The sequence below is a fragment of the Megalopta genalis genome, chromosome 12, assembly GCF_051020955.1.
Source record: "Megalopta genalis isolate 19385.01 chromosome 12, iyMegGena1_principal, whole genome shotgun sequence".
Classification (NCBI taxonomy): domain Eukaryota; kingdom Metazoa; phylum Arthropoda; class Insecta; order Hymenoptera; family Halictidae; genus Megalopta; species Megalopta genalis.
The window spans coordinates 4,224,330-4,240,218 of record NC_135024.1 but is presented as its reverse complement, the minus strand read 5'-3'; the positions used below and the strand labels follow the sequence as shown (position 1 = coordinate 4,240,218).

At 40.1% G+C, this 15,889-nt stretch overlaps 2 protein-coding genes across 4 annotated transcripts in view; one reads left to right on the top strand and one right to left on the bottom strand.

Annotated features, from left to right (window-relative positions):
• Positions 1-5,449, top strand: part of wdp (Leucine rich repeat protein windpipe) — a 40,684-nt gene extending 35,235 nt beyond the window's left edge. For all 3 annotated transcript variants that reach the window (XM_033484717.2, XM_033484715.2, XM_033484716.2), the window contains one exon: positions 718-5,449. In XM_033484717.2, coding sequence (XP_033340608.2) covers positions 735-2,699 — 1,965 coding nt within the window. In that variant the 5' untranslated portion in view covers positions 718-734 and the 3' untranslated portion in view covers positions 2,700-5,449. The remainder of the gene's footprint in view (positions 1-717) is intronic.
• Positions 5,450-6,719: 1,270 nt separating this feature from the next.
• On the bottom strand, positions 6,720-15,643 carry LOC117228748 (uncharacterized). The gene is made up of 6 exons (XM_033484719.2): positions 15,158-15,643; positions 14,483-14,786; positions 13,556-13,784; positions 12,261-12,856; positions 10,931-11,330; positions 6,720-9,443 (listed from the first exon to the last, which is right to left on the bottom strand). The coding sequence occupies exons 1-6, from the start codon at positions 15,344-15,346 to the stop codon at positions 8,819-8,821; spliced, it is 2,343 nt and encodes a 780-aa protein (XP_033340610.2). The 5' UTR covers positions 15,347-15,643; the 3' UTR covers positions 6,720-8,818.
• Positions 15,644-15,889: the final 246 nt, after the last annotated feature.

Genomic DNA, 15,889 nt, shown 5'->3' with positions numbered 1-15,889 from the left:
ATTCTGATAGACTCGGTGTTGTAGACTCTCGAACGTTTCACGTCGTTTATTTGAAAACATCAATTTTGCCAGCAATTCTGAATATTTAAACAAGAATTCATTCAAATTTTGTTTCGCACATGAAGAACTGATGAGAAATCGAAATTTTGTAAAATATTCATTAACTTTTTAATTCGCGATTATTCGGATCGTAAAAATACATATGTACATTCCATGCCGTTATTATCGTCTACTTAATTAGCTCGTTGCAAATTAATTCTTGGTCTTCATTCATCAATTCGCTATTTATTTACGAACAATCCGAATACTTTTGGGAATCGTTTCTACTGTTTTCGTCTTGTAGCTAATTAATGAATCCCCTCTGAAAAGAATGATGATAATTTCTATGGAACATCAAATTTTTGGCATTGTCAGATGTTATTTATTACAATATTCAAACTGTCCATTTTAATTGAAGGGAATTAAATTTTCAATTTCAAGAACATAATTTCAATTGAAATACGAGAAGGTGTATTATCACTGTTATCCAATTATGTACCTATTGTACTCTTTATTATTTTGGAGGTTCAGAACCTACTATGACGAATAAAAGGTTATTCTAAGTGACAATTGACTAATAGTTCGTTTCACGAATCAGCTTGTCCGCGTAGCGATAATTTTAGAAAGCGTCACATATCGGTTTACTACATCTCCGGACCATTTGTTTCTCTTTTCCAGATAAATCAGATCAAAAGATGCAGACAGCACCGACCGTGCTGTCGTTGCTCCTCGTCGTCCTGAGCTTCTCAGGCAGGACCAACGGCCTGTGCAACTTGGAGAACGGAACAGTGGCACGGTGCCAGGACCTCACCGACGCCAAGTACATCCAGACCTATCATCTCGAGACCCTGAAGGCTCCGGTGTTGGAGGCGGAGCTTCACCCGGGTCTCTTCGGCAACCTGACGAGCCTGCGACACTTGGACCTGTCCGGAGGAAACCTGAAACGAGTCCAGTCAGGATGCTTCCGCAAGCTGGCCAACCTGAGAAGCTTGAACCTAGCCGAGAATCACATCGCGAACTTGGACTCCGGCGCCATTCAAGGACTGAGCCACCTGCACAGCCTGAACCTCCGCAAGAACAAGCTCCGCCATTTGCCACCGGTCATCACAGAGCTGAAGTTCCTTAAACACCTGGACGTGCAGAGCAATCCGCTGCAATGCGACTGCGCGACGCTTCTCGTCAGAGACCTGATCATGAAGAAGGGCGTAAAGATCTCGAAGAAGGTGCTCTGCGCCGGCCCGAGAAACATGAAGGGGACGCCGCTGTTCAAACCCGACGCGGCTGTCACCTGCAACATGGAGCAACTGGACCTTGAGATGCAGAACGACCAGCCTGTCGAGGAGTACGAGGAAGATTACGAAGGATCGGGCACTAACGGCGACGACGACTCGTTCATCGACGTTCCCAATTTAAACCAGGAGCCTACCCAGCCACCGGAAATCGAGACGCCAGCCCCGGAGGTAGCCTGCCTACCCGGAGACGCCGACTGTCCGGAAAAGAGCTCCAAAGAGGAGGAGATATTCCTCGATTCCGGCGAGAAGAAATCCACAACAGCCGTTCCGACAACAGAGAGGAAGAAGGTGTTCACGGATGCCCTGTTCGTGCCAGGCGAGGGCTCCGGGGCCGACGAAGAGGGCTCGGGAGAGGGTTCGGGAACAGCGATGATCTTCGACGGTTGGGACAAGGCCAAGGAGACGGACGAAGAAGACACCCGTGCCGAGGAAGAGTCCCAATCTCTAGGCGACAAGCTGCTGGACACGTTCTTCAACGTCTTTCTGAGCACGACCGCGGCGCCGGAGACGAAGAAGGACCTGGACCTGGAGGAGGAACAGTTTATCCACATGCCGAGCAAATTCCCCGGGGAAGAGGAGACCTCGGAGATCGTCGACGACGAGCTGACGTCAACCACCAGCAAAGCCAGCACCGAAACGAGCCCGAAGTCGGTCTCGACGACCGATTACAGCGGCGTCGAGGTGTTCGACAGCGATCTACAGAACTCGACGCGGACTGGCCAGGCGATGGTCGAGGACGAGACGACGGGCGACGGGCTGGCCGAAGTGTCCCCGGCGAAGCAGTCCAAGAAAGGGATGGGCTCTTACGTGGTGTTGGCCACGCTGCTGGCGATCCTGGCGAGTCTGATCATGTTCGCCGCCTACAAGGGCGACTTCTGCCGCAAGAAGAGGAAACGCGGCGACGTGGAGAACGGCACCGAGATGAAGGACATGCAGAAGTCCCTGCTGGAGGGGAGCACGACGCATCCGAAGGTCGTGACCAACGGGAACGTGGAGAACGTGCCGCTGGTCGAGGACACGGCCGATCACGAGGACGCCAAAGCGTCCGGCGAGCATCAGGAGCCGGTCAGGTCGCGAAACGGCACCTCGGACCGCGTCGACCCGGTGAAACCGCCGAGACGGAGCTCGGACAGGTCCAGCTCGGACGGCAACACGTCGAGGAACGACTCGCTGCCCGCGAGAACGAGTCCCGTCGACGTCACCGTGAACAACGCCCCGGCAACAACGCTGCCGGCGAACGGTCCGCCTCTGAGCCCTGGCGCTCAAAGAGTGAAGATCACCCTACAGGAGAACCCGGACAGCGTGCCGAAGACGCCCATACTCATCACGAGAACGATGGCTGGTGATAATCTAGTCAAATCGCCATGAAACCGCTGACCTCGTGGTCACCGATGAACGACAACGAGACATTTGGTCCAATAACGATCGATCGAACCGACAACAACGAGACACGAATGGACGAGACAGAGAGGCAGCCGGTAGGGAAGGGGGGGATCGCGTGTTACAATTTTTCGAGATTGACTAATTCCAGTGACGCCAGTGTTCCTAGGCCCGTGTATCACGGCCTGACAAAGTGATACGTGGACTTCTATAGACGACGGACACAGCGTTCGACGACGGACACGATCGAACGGCGCAACATAGTCGAGCTTAGGTAGGAGGAGGAGGAGAGCCGATGTCGTGGTGGTACTCGATTCCGTGAAATGAGATTGTTTTGTACATATCCCCCGCAGATTGTATATGTGTATGCACACATAACATTGTTGTTTGTACAAGATTTACGGATAGAGGAACGATTTGATACATTTTCTATACGCGTATACAATATTAGCACACTAGTCAGTCCCCATTAAGGATTTTCCTTCTCGTGCAGGCTTGAATGGGATTCAAGTATCGCCAAGTTCCATTTTAGATTGCTCCGATAACAAGAAGCGTATCGTTACCTAGACCCTCGGCGTTCTTGTAATAACGAAATACCCATTTGCAAGTAATGCCGCAGTTATCTCGTTTTTAATGTTAACGTTAGAAAGGCACGGTCCGGGAAACGTTTGTTCCGCGCAGCGTTATTCCCACGATCCGACGACGACGTCGTCGGATCGTCGGATCGTCGGATCGTCGGAGGATCGTGTTTGAACGATGCTCGGACCGTGGAGAATGAATTTTTAGAATGACCATGGTTTAACGCGGCGATGCAATTCGTTGCGGATGATAATATATCGTGTATATTTATGTTATACTCAAACTGCCTCATGTCCCACTGCATTCTCGTGAATAGACTGCGGATATTATGCATCGACGAGGTTCGAACGTGGACCTGCATCCGCATAAACAGCCGCAGTCTAGTCGTCAATTACCGATTGGTAATTCAATTACTTATGTATTTTAAAAGAGACGTTCGAAAGACTACCGGGTGTGTCTAATCATTGAGCGTCGGATTATTCGAATTGTTACGTGACTCGTAGATTTTTACGAAATTTTTTTTTTAGTTCCACCGTATGTAAATGTACGCGGTGAAATGAGAGCGAAAGTTTTGCTGTTGCTACTTATGGGGGTGGATCGCGAACGGCGCGATTCGATTGCTGCTACGCGACCTTTTTGGAACAGTTGCGAACAATGGACGTGTTCTTTGTCGAGCCCTGAAACATCGGTGTCACCGATGCTTCCGATCGGACAAAATATATCCGCGTTATTTCCAGCCGTTTCGCGACGCTTCGCAGCTTCGCTCGAGCCGAAAGCTGCTCGCGATTCTTTCCCGATAGTGATTAACTGGAGGATTAATTTATAGAAAATTTCTGTCGCATGAATTTACAACGAGCATTCCAAGTCGATCGTATTACAGTGTCCAGTAATCGATTCGATCGTTTTATCTCCCATGATATAATGAACGTTCTGTGTAAACGAGGCCAGAGTTTTGTAGGTCGGTACTGTGACGTTCGAATAACGCATTATCGATTATCATTGAAACATATCAGAAACATCGAAGTCTGCGTAATTACGAACGTAATTACGTGATCGCAAATACAAGTTTACGCGGAAACGAGGAAACAATATTGTAATTCGATGCGTTAATCTATTACTAGCGTTTTAAGCGACAATAGATGGGAGAGTAATTAAGAAATGTTTACAGTAATAAGTAGCCTTAAACGATTAAACTGTTTAACGAGAGAAAGTTTATAAATATAAATGTTACATATTGTTCGAATATTTGTTAAGAAGCGTTGAAAGTAATGGGAGTCGTTTCGAAAATTAAAAGCAAACGTCAGAGTAGATATTAATATATATATATATATATACATATACATATATAATAATCTCAATAATGTAGCGTCGATTTTCAAACGTTTTCGAGACAATGATATTGGGTCATCGGTAGTGCAAAAATTGATTCCCCCCAATTTTAAGAACAACTATTCTCATCACTTTCATTAACTTCATTTTCTTCATACCAAATTTTTGTATGTTTTCTTGAACCAAATGCGCGAAGTATTAGAACGATTAACGATTTAAATGTAAACAATCGGGAGAGCTTCCCGGTGAAAGTATAAATAGGTGGTTGCTCGTGAAATTAATCCAGCTAATTAGCGGCGAACGAAATCATTTCATTGCTGTTGCCAGTGTTCCAGCGGCGTTTCAACATCATCGACACGTTATCGTTATTGTCGCGATTTTTAATTGTTCCGCGTATGAACCGACCGCGCAAGAAGATACACATTGTTACGAATAAATACCCGAAAACGCAGTCAACATGAACGTATAAATATATTTTGCAAGTGTTTATAATTTTAACTATGAATGCGAAATAAAATAACAATATTTATCATAAATCTTTTACTGTTACAACGATTCTCATCAATGTCTTCAAATGTTGTGTCACCGTTTGATCCTTGTAAGACGAACAATTATGTACTTAAAAACTTTTGTATTGTCTGTATAAAACGTTAATGACAAAAGTCGTAATGCCATAACAGCGTAATTAGGGACAACTTTGCAATAGGTTAAAAGGTAAATATTTACTGATCTTCATTCACGACGAGAGTATAACAAAACTGTATGAAGTATATTTAGAAATCGTTAAAGATAAAGTTGTTCAGTTTAAATAAATATTTCGACGAGTTTAATTGTAGCTCACACCTGCAAAAGTTCAACAACACACATTCAAATTAGTTAAGTTCAGTTTGGACTGGCATGATCGTGGTAAGATAATAGAACAAGAACAATTAAATATGATATCGTTTATTGCAAAAGATTATGGAATATTGCTTCGACGAAGATTGGATTATAAATATTTTTAATGTGGATATTTTATTTCCCGTGGAATATTGAGCGTCATTAGGAAATTAATTGACATGAATTCTTAAATTGTATTCTTCGAGAATTTACGGATTGCGTTTAACTGCCTGAAACCTGAAGGAACAATTTGCATAATGCTCGATGCCCACCTAAATACAAAATGAGACATTTGGACTGCGGATCATCGTGCAGAATTTTTTTCTCGAGTGGATTTAATAAGCTAAAATTAATGTTGTCGTCATCCTTGAACGTACTTACATGTTAAAAGTGATCAACGCGCGTTGCTTTATAAGCATAACAAAACTGGAATTTATTTACACTTTTAAAATTTTTATTACAATGCAAGCTTGAATGAAGAAATCTATTCGTTCGAATTTTAAAAAAGAATTTTCATAATTTCAACAATTTGAAAAGAGAAAATATGAAAATCGGTCATTGATGGTGCGTTTAGTGTTTAAATGGCGCCATCACATTTTTAAATATATAAAATCCATAAGTCTTAAATGCATAAAATCCGCAGTCTATTAATGCCAGTTATTTCCACGTAAACTGAGAATCTAACAATACGGTATGTTGCGAAACCTCGTCTAACGTTTATTTGATCGCGACGACGAGTGATTTATGCGTTTGAGTCGAGAGACTCAATTACAATTTTCTTTACCCCATATATTGCGTTAAATGATACATCGATACGATCAAGTAATTGCTATCTGCGCGAAACTGACGCTAATAGTTCCCAGGTCGGCGTGAAATTACTGTACTTTCCTGCTGTGCGCTATTCGCGATACTAAATCCCAAGCCTATTGAAATTTCTTTGTCGGATTAGAGCGCACTGCTATTCCTTGTTAAACCATTTAATCGACCTGTACATACATATATACGTACGTGTATATATAATCTATGTACACAGAATCGAAATTGTTTCAATGAGAAAGAGATTATAATTTCTCAGTAATTATAAGAGCAATTGAACATCGCAGCTAAACATTTTACACCTGGTGAAACAAGCTATGAAAAAACTTGAAGAGAAATTATATAATAAATAAATTCTATGGAATTAGAAATTCGCAGCGAAGAATAAAATATCGGTACAATAAATGAACAATGAAGGTATGTATGTTATATTACGTCTCCATTTCTATACATTTTATTTGATAGCTTTGCTATTTATATTAATGAGTTGTTCGCATAACATATTTGTTAAGTGATTCACTAATCAATCTAGCGTACTTGTTGATTACATTGTTCGCAGTTTCATCGAACTTAATATGCTCCGGTGATAACGGATAAAATATTTTGAAGTCCTAAACTTATCCATAGAAAATTATAAAATCAGATAACAATGGGATGGCATGAAATATCAAGTTTTATTGAATCAATGTAAATGTCACACGATCGATGAAACGAAAGTCACAAACACTTTTCTCGATTGCAGTTCGTTTAAATATAAAAATATGTCATGCTTCTAAGTTAATTTAATATAAATGTTGTGAAATCTATATATATATAATCTTCCAAAGTGTTTTATGTAATAGCATTTTCTTCGATTTGATTAATTGATCGGTTAGCTTCCGTTGATATCGATTTGCAATCTAAAGATTCACTTGACATATCAGAATCACGAGAATCGGTGAGCGTACAAGATTTCAAAAATTTCCGTCGACATCGTCGATATGGCACGCCTTGTAAACTAAGTGTTCCTGATAGTGCACTGGATAGTGCTTAATCATGATCGTGACTCCTCGCACAGAGTAAATCAGAGGCCATTAGTACTTAATTATTTCTCGAATTATAACTGTCGCGAAGCAATTATCTGCCAATCAAAGCGATCGAGGCAAACAAATTACACCGCGAAAAAATAACCAACTCGTATTCAATAAGTCAATATAAGTCAATATCAGTTCCGCAATGAAACGAAAGGCTCGTTTTCTTTATCTGCAAATTATGGCAATCTCTGCAGAAGCGAATTCATCACATTTGAAAGTCAAGATAAAGTGATTTATCATAATCTTGACTAGATAAATCAAATTGTGCGAGAATTATACCTCCTACCATCAAATACGCATAATTCGATCGAATCGATATATTTCATGCTTGCGTGATCTATAACTCGATGAACTTTAATTAAATAGACGGCGGATGTTTATGATATAAATCAAAATTGTTTACGTTGATTGCACGATGCAGAAGGCTACGTAGACATTCATTTTCCTTTTTAACGATTTTAATGAATTGAATGTAATACAGCAGTGTCTTTAAATTGCACAGAAAATAATGAAAAATAATTTACTATTGTTCCAATTTGCTGTATACAAGGAAGCTCGCACATAATCGTATAATTATTGCATCAAAGCACATGGAAATATCATTGTCCTTAGCATAATTCCATAGTAAAAAATTTTTGTGGCTGACAAATATTGAATTATACTTTCCGTATGGTACATCAAGATTTGTTCATTTCCAACCCAAATCCGAAACGGAAGATACTCATATTTATCCAGCAGTTATTTCTCAGTTGTGACCGCAGATCTGTATGCAAGATCAAAATCTCCGAAGACGATTCTAAGAAATAGAAAATCAAAATAAATCGTTCCCTTCAGCCGTTTTGAGACGTTGAAAATAATGCAACAATATCATTAAATTCGCTTCACGTCTTTTCACAACTTCATATTTCAGCCAATCATTTTTGCGATAAGCGCACAAAATCCGCAGTCTGTTCATCGAATAACATCTCGCTCATAAGTTCGGCTTTGCTTCAAAAAAAAAAAAAACGAAAAATATTAAGAGAAGCGTCGATGATCGGCTGATATCCGAAAAACTGGCGAGGTCATTCGATGATCATTAAGAATCCATCTACAACGCGGAAACGCTCCAAAAAAGGTGCACTTAAACTCGATACACAGACAAAAGATGAAGCCAGCCTCGCAACCAGATAATTAAGCACCCGTCGATAAAGTAAATCGTTAATTGAAACAAGATTGTCTTTCGAAGCACTTTTAACGGCAAGCTTCTCCGTGCCGATCTTCCATCCTTGATCCCGCGCTCCTTCTATCAGGCGTGTTTCCGCGGGCAAAAAAAGAAGATTACGAATGTATTGAAGAAACATCGCCGCGTTACGAGCGCAGAGATAATGAAATGCTAATAAGCATTGAGAGCGTTCTCTCGCATTTTATTAACTAGCTCCGCCGAGACCGTGATCAGAGACGATCCGATTCAACATCCGCGGAGGAATCTCTGTAGCCGCTCTTCGGCTCCTTTCGCAGCTCCCTGATGACGATGGACCTGGACAAGTGAATACGCTGTATGTCCGAGTCCTCGTCATCCGTCGAGTGGCCGTCGTAAACCGTGCGTCTTCGCCTCTTTTTCCTCGCGCTGGGCGTTTGCGGCCTAGTCCGGAGTCTTCCGCTTCCGGACTCGACGCTGTCGCTGATCACGCTGTGTCTTCTGGATCTGTTCGCCAACGAAGGCCTGGAAGTCCGCTGGCTATCAGCCGCTGGTAACTCCGGCCTGCCGTTACCGACGGCCCTCTTCAATCGCTCGATCCGGCGCTCTTCCCTTCGGAGCAAGTCGTCCTCGCTTTGGATACGCTTCTTCAACCTTCTCGTCCGCTTCTGTCTGATCCTCAAATTGTCCGCGGAACCGGCGATCCGGGTGGTCGATCTGTCCACTGAAATCTCGTCCAGGTTGCCCAAGGAACGAGCCATCCTCGGCATTTGTATCGCCTCCTCGTAACTAGGCGGCCCAATTAACTCCATGGGGTTGATTCTGGGATCTGCGCGCTCCACGCGCTCGATGCTCTCTTCCTCGTGCACGATGCGGGTTCTGTGTGTGGAAACGATGATCAGAGTTGGTTGGAAATGGTATAAAGATGATGTCCGCGGCATTTGAAATGAAATCACGGATCTTTGCGCGTTCGTGGTTGATTCGAACTTTGTAAAATATAACACAGACTTCGCGTTACCGACTGATAGTAACGTTTTGGTTATCGTTTTGCTACAGCGAAGTGTTTCTCTAATTTCAATTTTTTTTTTTGGAATGAAGCGAACATGTGCCACTGCATAAAGAACCGCGGATTGATAGTGGGGAGTAAGAACAAAGGGAAAATTTGATGAAATTTCTGATGACTGCGTTGAAAATTAAGCGACCTAAAAACTGATAAAAATTGTTTATATAGAAAAGATGATGAGAAATTTAGTTAATTGCACAAATTTGGAAAATATTGTTGCTTCTATAGTTTAGCAGCGAGTTGTGACATTTTTGTAATGTTGTCATATGTTTTCGAAATTCTGCGTGGATTTAAAGCAATATTTACACTTTATATTTCGTTTTTTAATATGATTTTAGTTAATAATCCCTGCAGTCGATGCGAAGCATAAATACTCGTGTGGTATTGAGTTCATTCTCTTCTTCTGTGATAAAGTAAATTACTGACTTGATCTCGGCAGGTAATATTGCACATTATGATTATTAACGTGAATCGAATGTTTAATGACGTTTGAAAGTGCTATCCTAATTAAAATTATAATGTTACAAGTATTTATTATAGGACGATAGTATTTCATATTCTCGGAGTGAAGAGTGAATTTATTGATTCAGCTGACACTTGTATTGATTTTGTTGTTATATTTCGTCTAAAATTATAACTATTTATTTTTATGAAAATGAATCTCGCCTATGTTCACGATGAACTAAGAATGCAAGGTATAACAAATTCAATTCATGAAATGAATGAAAGCTGAGAAAATCTAAAGTTGAGGAATTAGCGAATTTTGTATCGTAATCTAAAAAATTTCTCTTCTTTGCTTATAAACTCAGTGATTATATAAATATTTAAGATTATTTAATCAGTGTACAGTTATCATCAATCGAAAGTTAAGTGATTATTGCTGCGACTAAACGATACGATTATGACATCTCCTTTATATAGACACTAAACAAAGTTAAATTTTTTTTTATTATTATCCCAGGGTTGTTTTAAGCATCTATTATTGAAAGTTAAAGCACTCGATCAAACTATCGATTATACTGCGAATCTTTATTGTCTTTATTCCCATTTTCAATTCTTTTTTTCATTTTACAAAAATTATAACTAAAGAAAAGTTTGCTTCGCCAACTAAAAATTCACTCCTTGCAAAATAAAAATAAGAATGCTATTGGACCTTGTTGAATTCACAAGCTTTGTTTGAAAAAATGCAAAATGATCCGCTGTCTAATGATAGCATTTCAGGAACAAATGAAATTGAAATGTTCGAGAAAAATGAAATTGTTTTGGGAGACAAGATTCATGCAGATGAAATTCTTATTCTCACCGTCGCCGCAGCGGTCTCATCGATTCCTCTTGGAGCCTTTGCTCTATTTCCCTTCTTTTTATGCGCATCATGTGTCGAATAGTGACGAAACTTCCGAACAGTACGATGATAGCAAGAAGGGTGACCATCACAAAGCCCCAGGTTCTGTCTCGACTATGGTACACCGATCCGTGCCACAAATCGTAGCAGGCAGACTCCCAAGTATATCCGGAAACGTTCGACGGGCTCTGGCAGAGTAAATTCGACTCGGATGTTTTGGCAGGTGGCAGTGTTAAAAAGCTGTATAGAACGAACAATTCTTTGCAGTCGCAACGCCACGGATTGTCGTCCAACTTGATGATGTTCAGCTCCGCGTTGTTCCGAAAAATTGCAGGATCCAAAGCTTCGGTCAAACGGTTACCTGCGAGTTCACATATTAATGATTACTTAGTTATATTATTCTTAATTAGTGAATTACACAATTACTGAATTACGTAATCACTAAATTACATAGTTACTGAAGTACATAATTACGGAATTACATAATTACTAAATTACATAATTATTTAATTACATAATTACTTAAAAACATAATTCTTAATTGTTTTAATTACACAATAGATTAGCAACACTTAATTACTTTACAGATTAGCGTTCTGTGAATTTGTGTTTCACGGTTAGGTTTAATTTTCTATGAATCGATTAAAAGTTGTACTTGCTCGGGATTATTTTCTTGAGAACTGTTACGAAATTGTGATATTAAGCTAAAAAGTGATTATCAACTAAAAATTACTCACTCGAGAATCTAAATGTCTGTACGTGATATTGTTGGCAAGTTTCACAGAGAAAAATCCTAATCTATTCCTCGTATCAATTTCACACATTTTTCACTGACACCGAGTCAATACATAGTATGTGTTTACCTAACAATACGAATAGTCTCATTTTAAATCTATCACACCTGAAATTTTTTCATTTCTCATTTCGGAAGGATGCATCGATTATGTTAATTATTTATCTTGTTATCGAATTATACTATTATTCTGTTATTTTATTTATCATTTCACGTTGATAGAAATGCATAAAAAGATTTTCCCTATTCATTCTAAAAGATCCTCACGCCGGTTTAAAACATACGATGTATTTAGAACGCTATTTTATATTAAAAATAGATCAAGTATTATTATTCTTATTTAAAAGAAAAGATTACAACAGAATCGCAAAAGGATAAAACACTTAGCAAGTTCTAAACCATAAAACGAATATTCACTCGGAAATCAGCATGAAGAAATTGCACAGCTCGGATCACGACGAAATATAAATCGCTCGACGTAACTGTTTAATTAATTACCTGACAGATCCACTCGTATGAGTTGCGGTAATTGCTCGAAGGTGTCATTATTCAATTGCACGAGCCGGTTCCTTTTTAGATCCAGGTTCCTCAGCGAGATGGATCTGATGTTGCTCGGTATCGTTTCCAATTTGTTATCGCTCAGTACGACGCTCCGAATCTTCGGCATGTCCGTCAGGAAGTTTTCGTCCAGCTTTCCAATTGCATTCGACGATATGTCCAGATGCATGATCCCTGACACGAGCTTCGGGACTTCGTACAGGATGTTATAGGACAGGTTGAGCTGCTTCAGCTCGACGTTATCGTGGAACGTCATCGGGTGAACCTCTCTGAGATTATTCTCGGACAGGTCCAGCACCTGAAGCTTCACCAAACCATCGAAGGTGCTGGAGTTTAAGTTTTCCACGCCGTTCCCGTTCAGGTATAAAAAACCAAGCTCCCGGTTCTTCGCGAAAATACGATCCGGCAATAAATTGATCATGTTACCGGTTAATCGGGCATGCGTCAACGACGGAAATCCGTGCAGGCCTGGCCTGTCCAGATTGCATCTTGTCGCGATAAGTTTCTTCAGCTTGTCGTGGGTCAATGTTGAGTTTCTGAAAATGGATCGATCGAATAATGCTATACCTTCGTTTATTCAATTTCCGTCGGTCGTTATTAGACTAACGATTTGATGCATTTATGGCAAGAGCGAATAAGAAACACTGTGGAGACTTTAAAGAATTTACGGGCGGCGATACATTATTTCCGATTAGTTGAACTTATCAACAGAAGAAATACATTTTTATTTGACTTTTGTTAAATGCTTAAAACATTTAAATAATATTTAAAATAATATTTTTATTTCTTTTTCTTTTAAATAATATTTAAAATAAATAAAATATTTTGTTAAATATTTTTATTTTACACAGTGTATTAATTCTATATATACTGTATATTATATATGTATATATATACTGCAATACTTCCATTGATCAATATATTCTTCAAATACTATAAACGTTTAAAATAATTTGGAAAATGCTACGATACTGTTAATACTTGGATTTATTTATGCTTAATATACAGTTTCCGTAAATATGTTTAACAATAATTTTAACTCGAGTCTGCTGTAGCAAGTTATCAAAAAGGAAGTGTCGACTACAAATAGCAAATGCATCGAAACAGAATTGCGACAGTACTTATGTTTCTACCCTAAGATATGTCATTGTTGTTTCCTCTTTCGAAGTATAAACCAATACAAATTGCATGAAACACTTAATAATAAAAAATTGTCTACTTAGTGTGTCTATTACCTTGTGCTATAGACTAATTTCGGATTGTTGGACATTCGAAGCTCTTGAAGTTTTGGAAATCCGTTGAAAGTATAGGCACTCAAATAATTCAACTGGCAGTCTGACAGATCGAGCCAGCCTAGGTTAGGACTCGATGCTTCCTGAATGAATTTCAAAGGGTTTCCTGCCAAGCTTAGCGAAATTACTGCTTTTAGACCGACCAGAGAAAACTTGCTTAGTTGCTGTATTTCTGTGAAACAAAAAAAACGTTTTCCAAATTAGTCATTCTACTAGCAAATCCGCTCCTGTATTCTATCATTGAAAACATAATTATTGGAATAACAAAGTATTTGCAATTTTGTTAAGCTGCAGCAGAAATATCTTTTATCATACACTACGAAACTGTGATAAATAATATCGCGGAAGAAAATTATTAAAGGAAATTCTTCAACACTCAGGAAAACATATGTGAACACATAAAAAACAATATTCTCCGAGTACGAAGGATTAAAAAAGAGCAGTTACTCTGTAAATGAAATTCTGCTTTCAGAACAAAATGCAAAGAACGAGTCGTGATCGATTGTCACGTTTTCTATGATTTCGTATATAATATAATATTGTTATACATTAATACGTATTAATGCTTTTATATAATAGTATCGTATAATAATACTAATACTAATATTAATATCATATATAATATACAACATATGATATTAATATAATCTCAGTCTCATGTAAAATATAATATAATTATATATCAATACATATTAATGTATTATATAATAATAATTATATATTATTATTAAATATGATTACAATATACTATCATATCATCATGTAATAACATTATATTTTACACGAGACTACATAAGACTTAACGATAGATCACGTTTCGTTATTATTATTATAATATAATAAATGTAAGTCTTGTCAGTCTAATCGTACCGCATTGACTAACGTCTAGAACCTGGACGTTGAGGTTTATTAATCCCTCTAAACTCTCGATCGGATTCCTGGCCAAGTACAGGTATATCAGAGACGTCAGTTGCTTCACGGAGCTAATATCACCGATACTGTGTATTCTGTTCCCAGTGAGGTCGAACTTCTTTAACTTGGTCAGGCCGCTGATGTCGCTGGGCAGCGAGCTCAACTGGTTTCTCGCTAAGTTCAGGTACTGTAGATCTATCAGTCGATTAATATCATTGGTTACGTGCGTCAACAGGTTGTTCGATAAATTTAATTCCTCCACCTAGAATGCGACCAACGAACAAACACATTCAGCGAGGGGCATTACACCGCGATAGGTTCGCGCAGCCACGAGTCGCGGCGTCAACGTTGGTCCGTTCCGCGAATTATCCAACTCTATAATATACATACATTATCTCTATTGTAGAAAGAAAAAAAGAAACTCGAGCTCTCGTTTGTATCGCGTGAATCGCGGCGTTATCTGTTAGATACTGCTGTCCGTCTTCGCCAGCACATTTGTACAGGTGACTCATTGTCGGTGCTGGCTAGATTTTCAATAATCGGCCCGATAAAGCGCGGAAACTGTGCGCCGGAAACGCAGACCGCGGCTCTCGCGCCACGTGAAAGGAACTGCGCTCTTTCAACGGTACTCACTAAGTCGCTAATATTCTCCGGGAACGTTGCCAGATTTCGCTTCGAGCACATGACAGTTCGCGGCTGTAGGCTGTACTGGCACACGCAGTTCGAGGGACAAACGCTTTGGCAGACCGAGCCCGACAGGATCCCGAAGAGCACCGCCAGCAAAGGAAGCGAGACACCGAGTGCCGTTGCTCGTTTCGCCATGTTCTCTTCTGCTATCCAACACCTTGATATCCATGGAATTCACATTTTCATTGGACGAAACGTAGCGACGCGCCAACGTCTGTTTCAGGAGGAAAGATCGCCGCGCGAAATGGATCGGTTCATTTCATCACCGTGACTTTTGCGCGCGTGTACAACGATGATTTCGATGCGGAAGGCGAACGGTTGAAACGAAACGCGCGCGGATCAATCAGCGGGCCAACAGTACTCCGAACCGTCCTGAAAACTACTGAGTACTTATCTGTGATAAGTAACGTAGGATATGTGCCCCGCGATATCTTCGTAAGATAACTCGGAGCGTGCGGAGAGAGGTGTCGAGAACATTATTCCCCGTTGTGGACGAAAAAGAACGGAGTTGATACAACGGCGAATGCACCTGTAAATTCTGGAGAATCGACGAAACCACGCCGCTCGCAGATCACCCCAGGGTGTAATTATGATTTTTAATTAACATTTGTCATTTTGATAAACTCGTTCCCAGCGAACGATTTTCGTAGATCAAATTTCGTTTTAGTCGGAGTCACT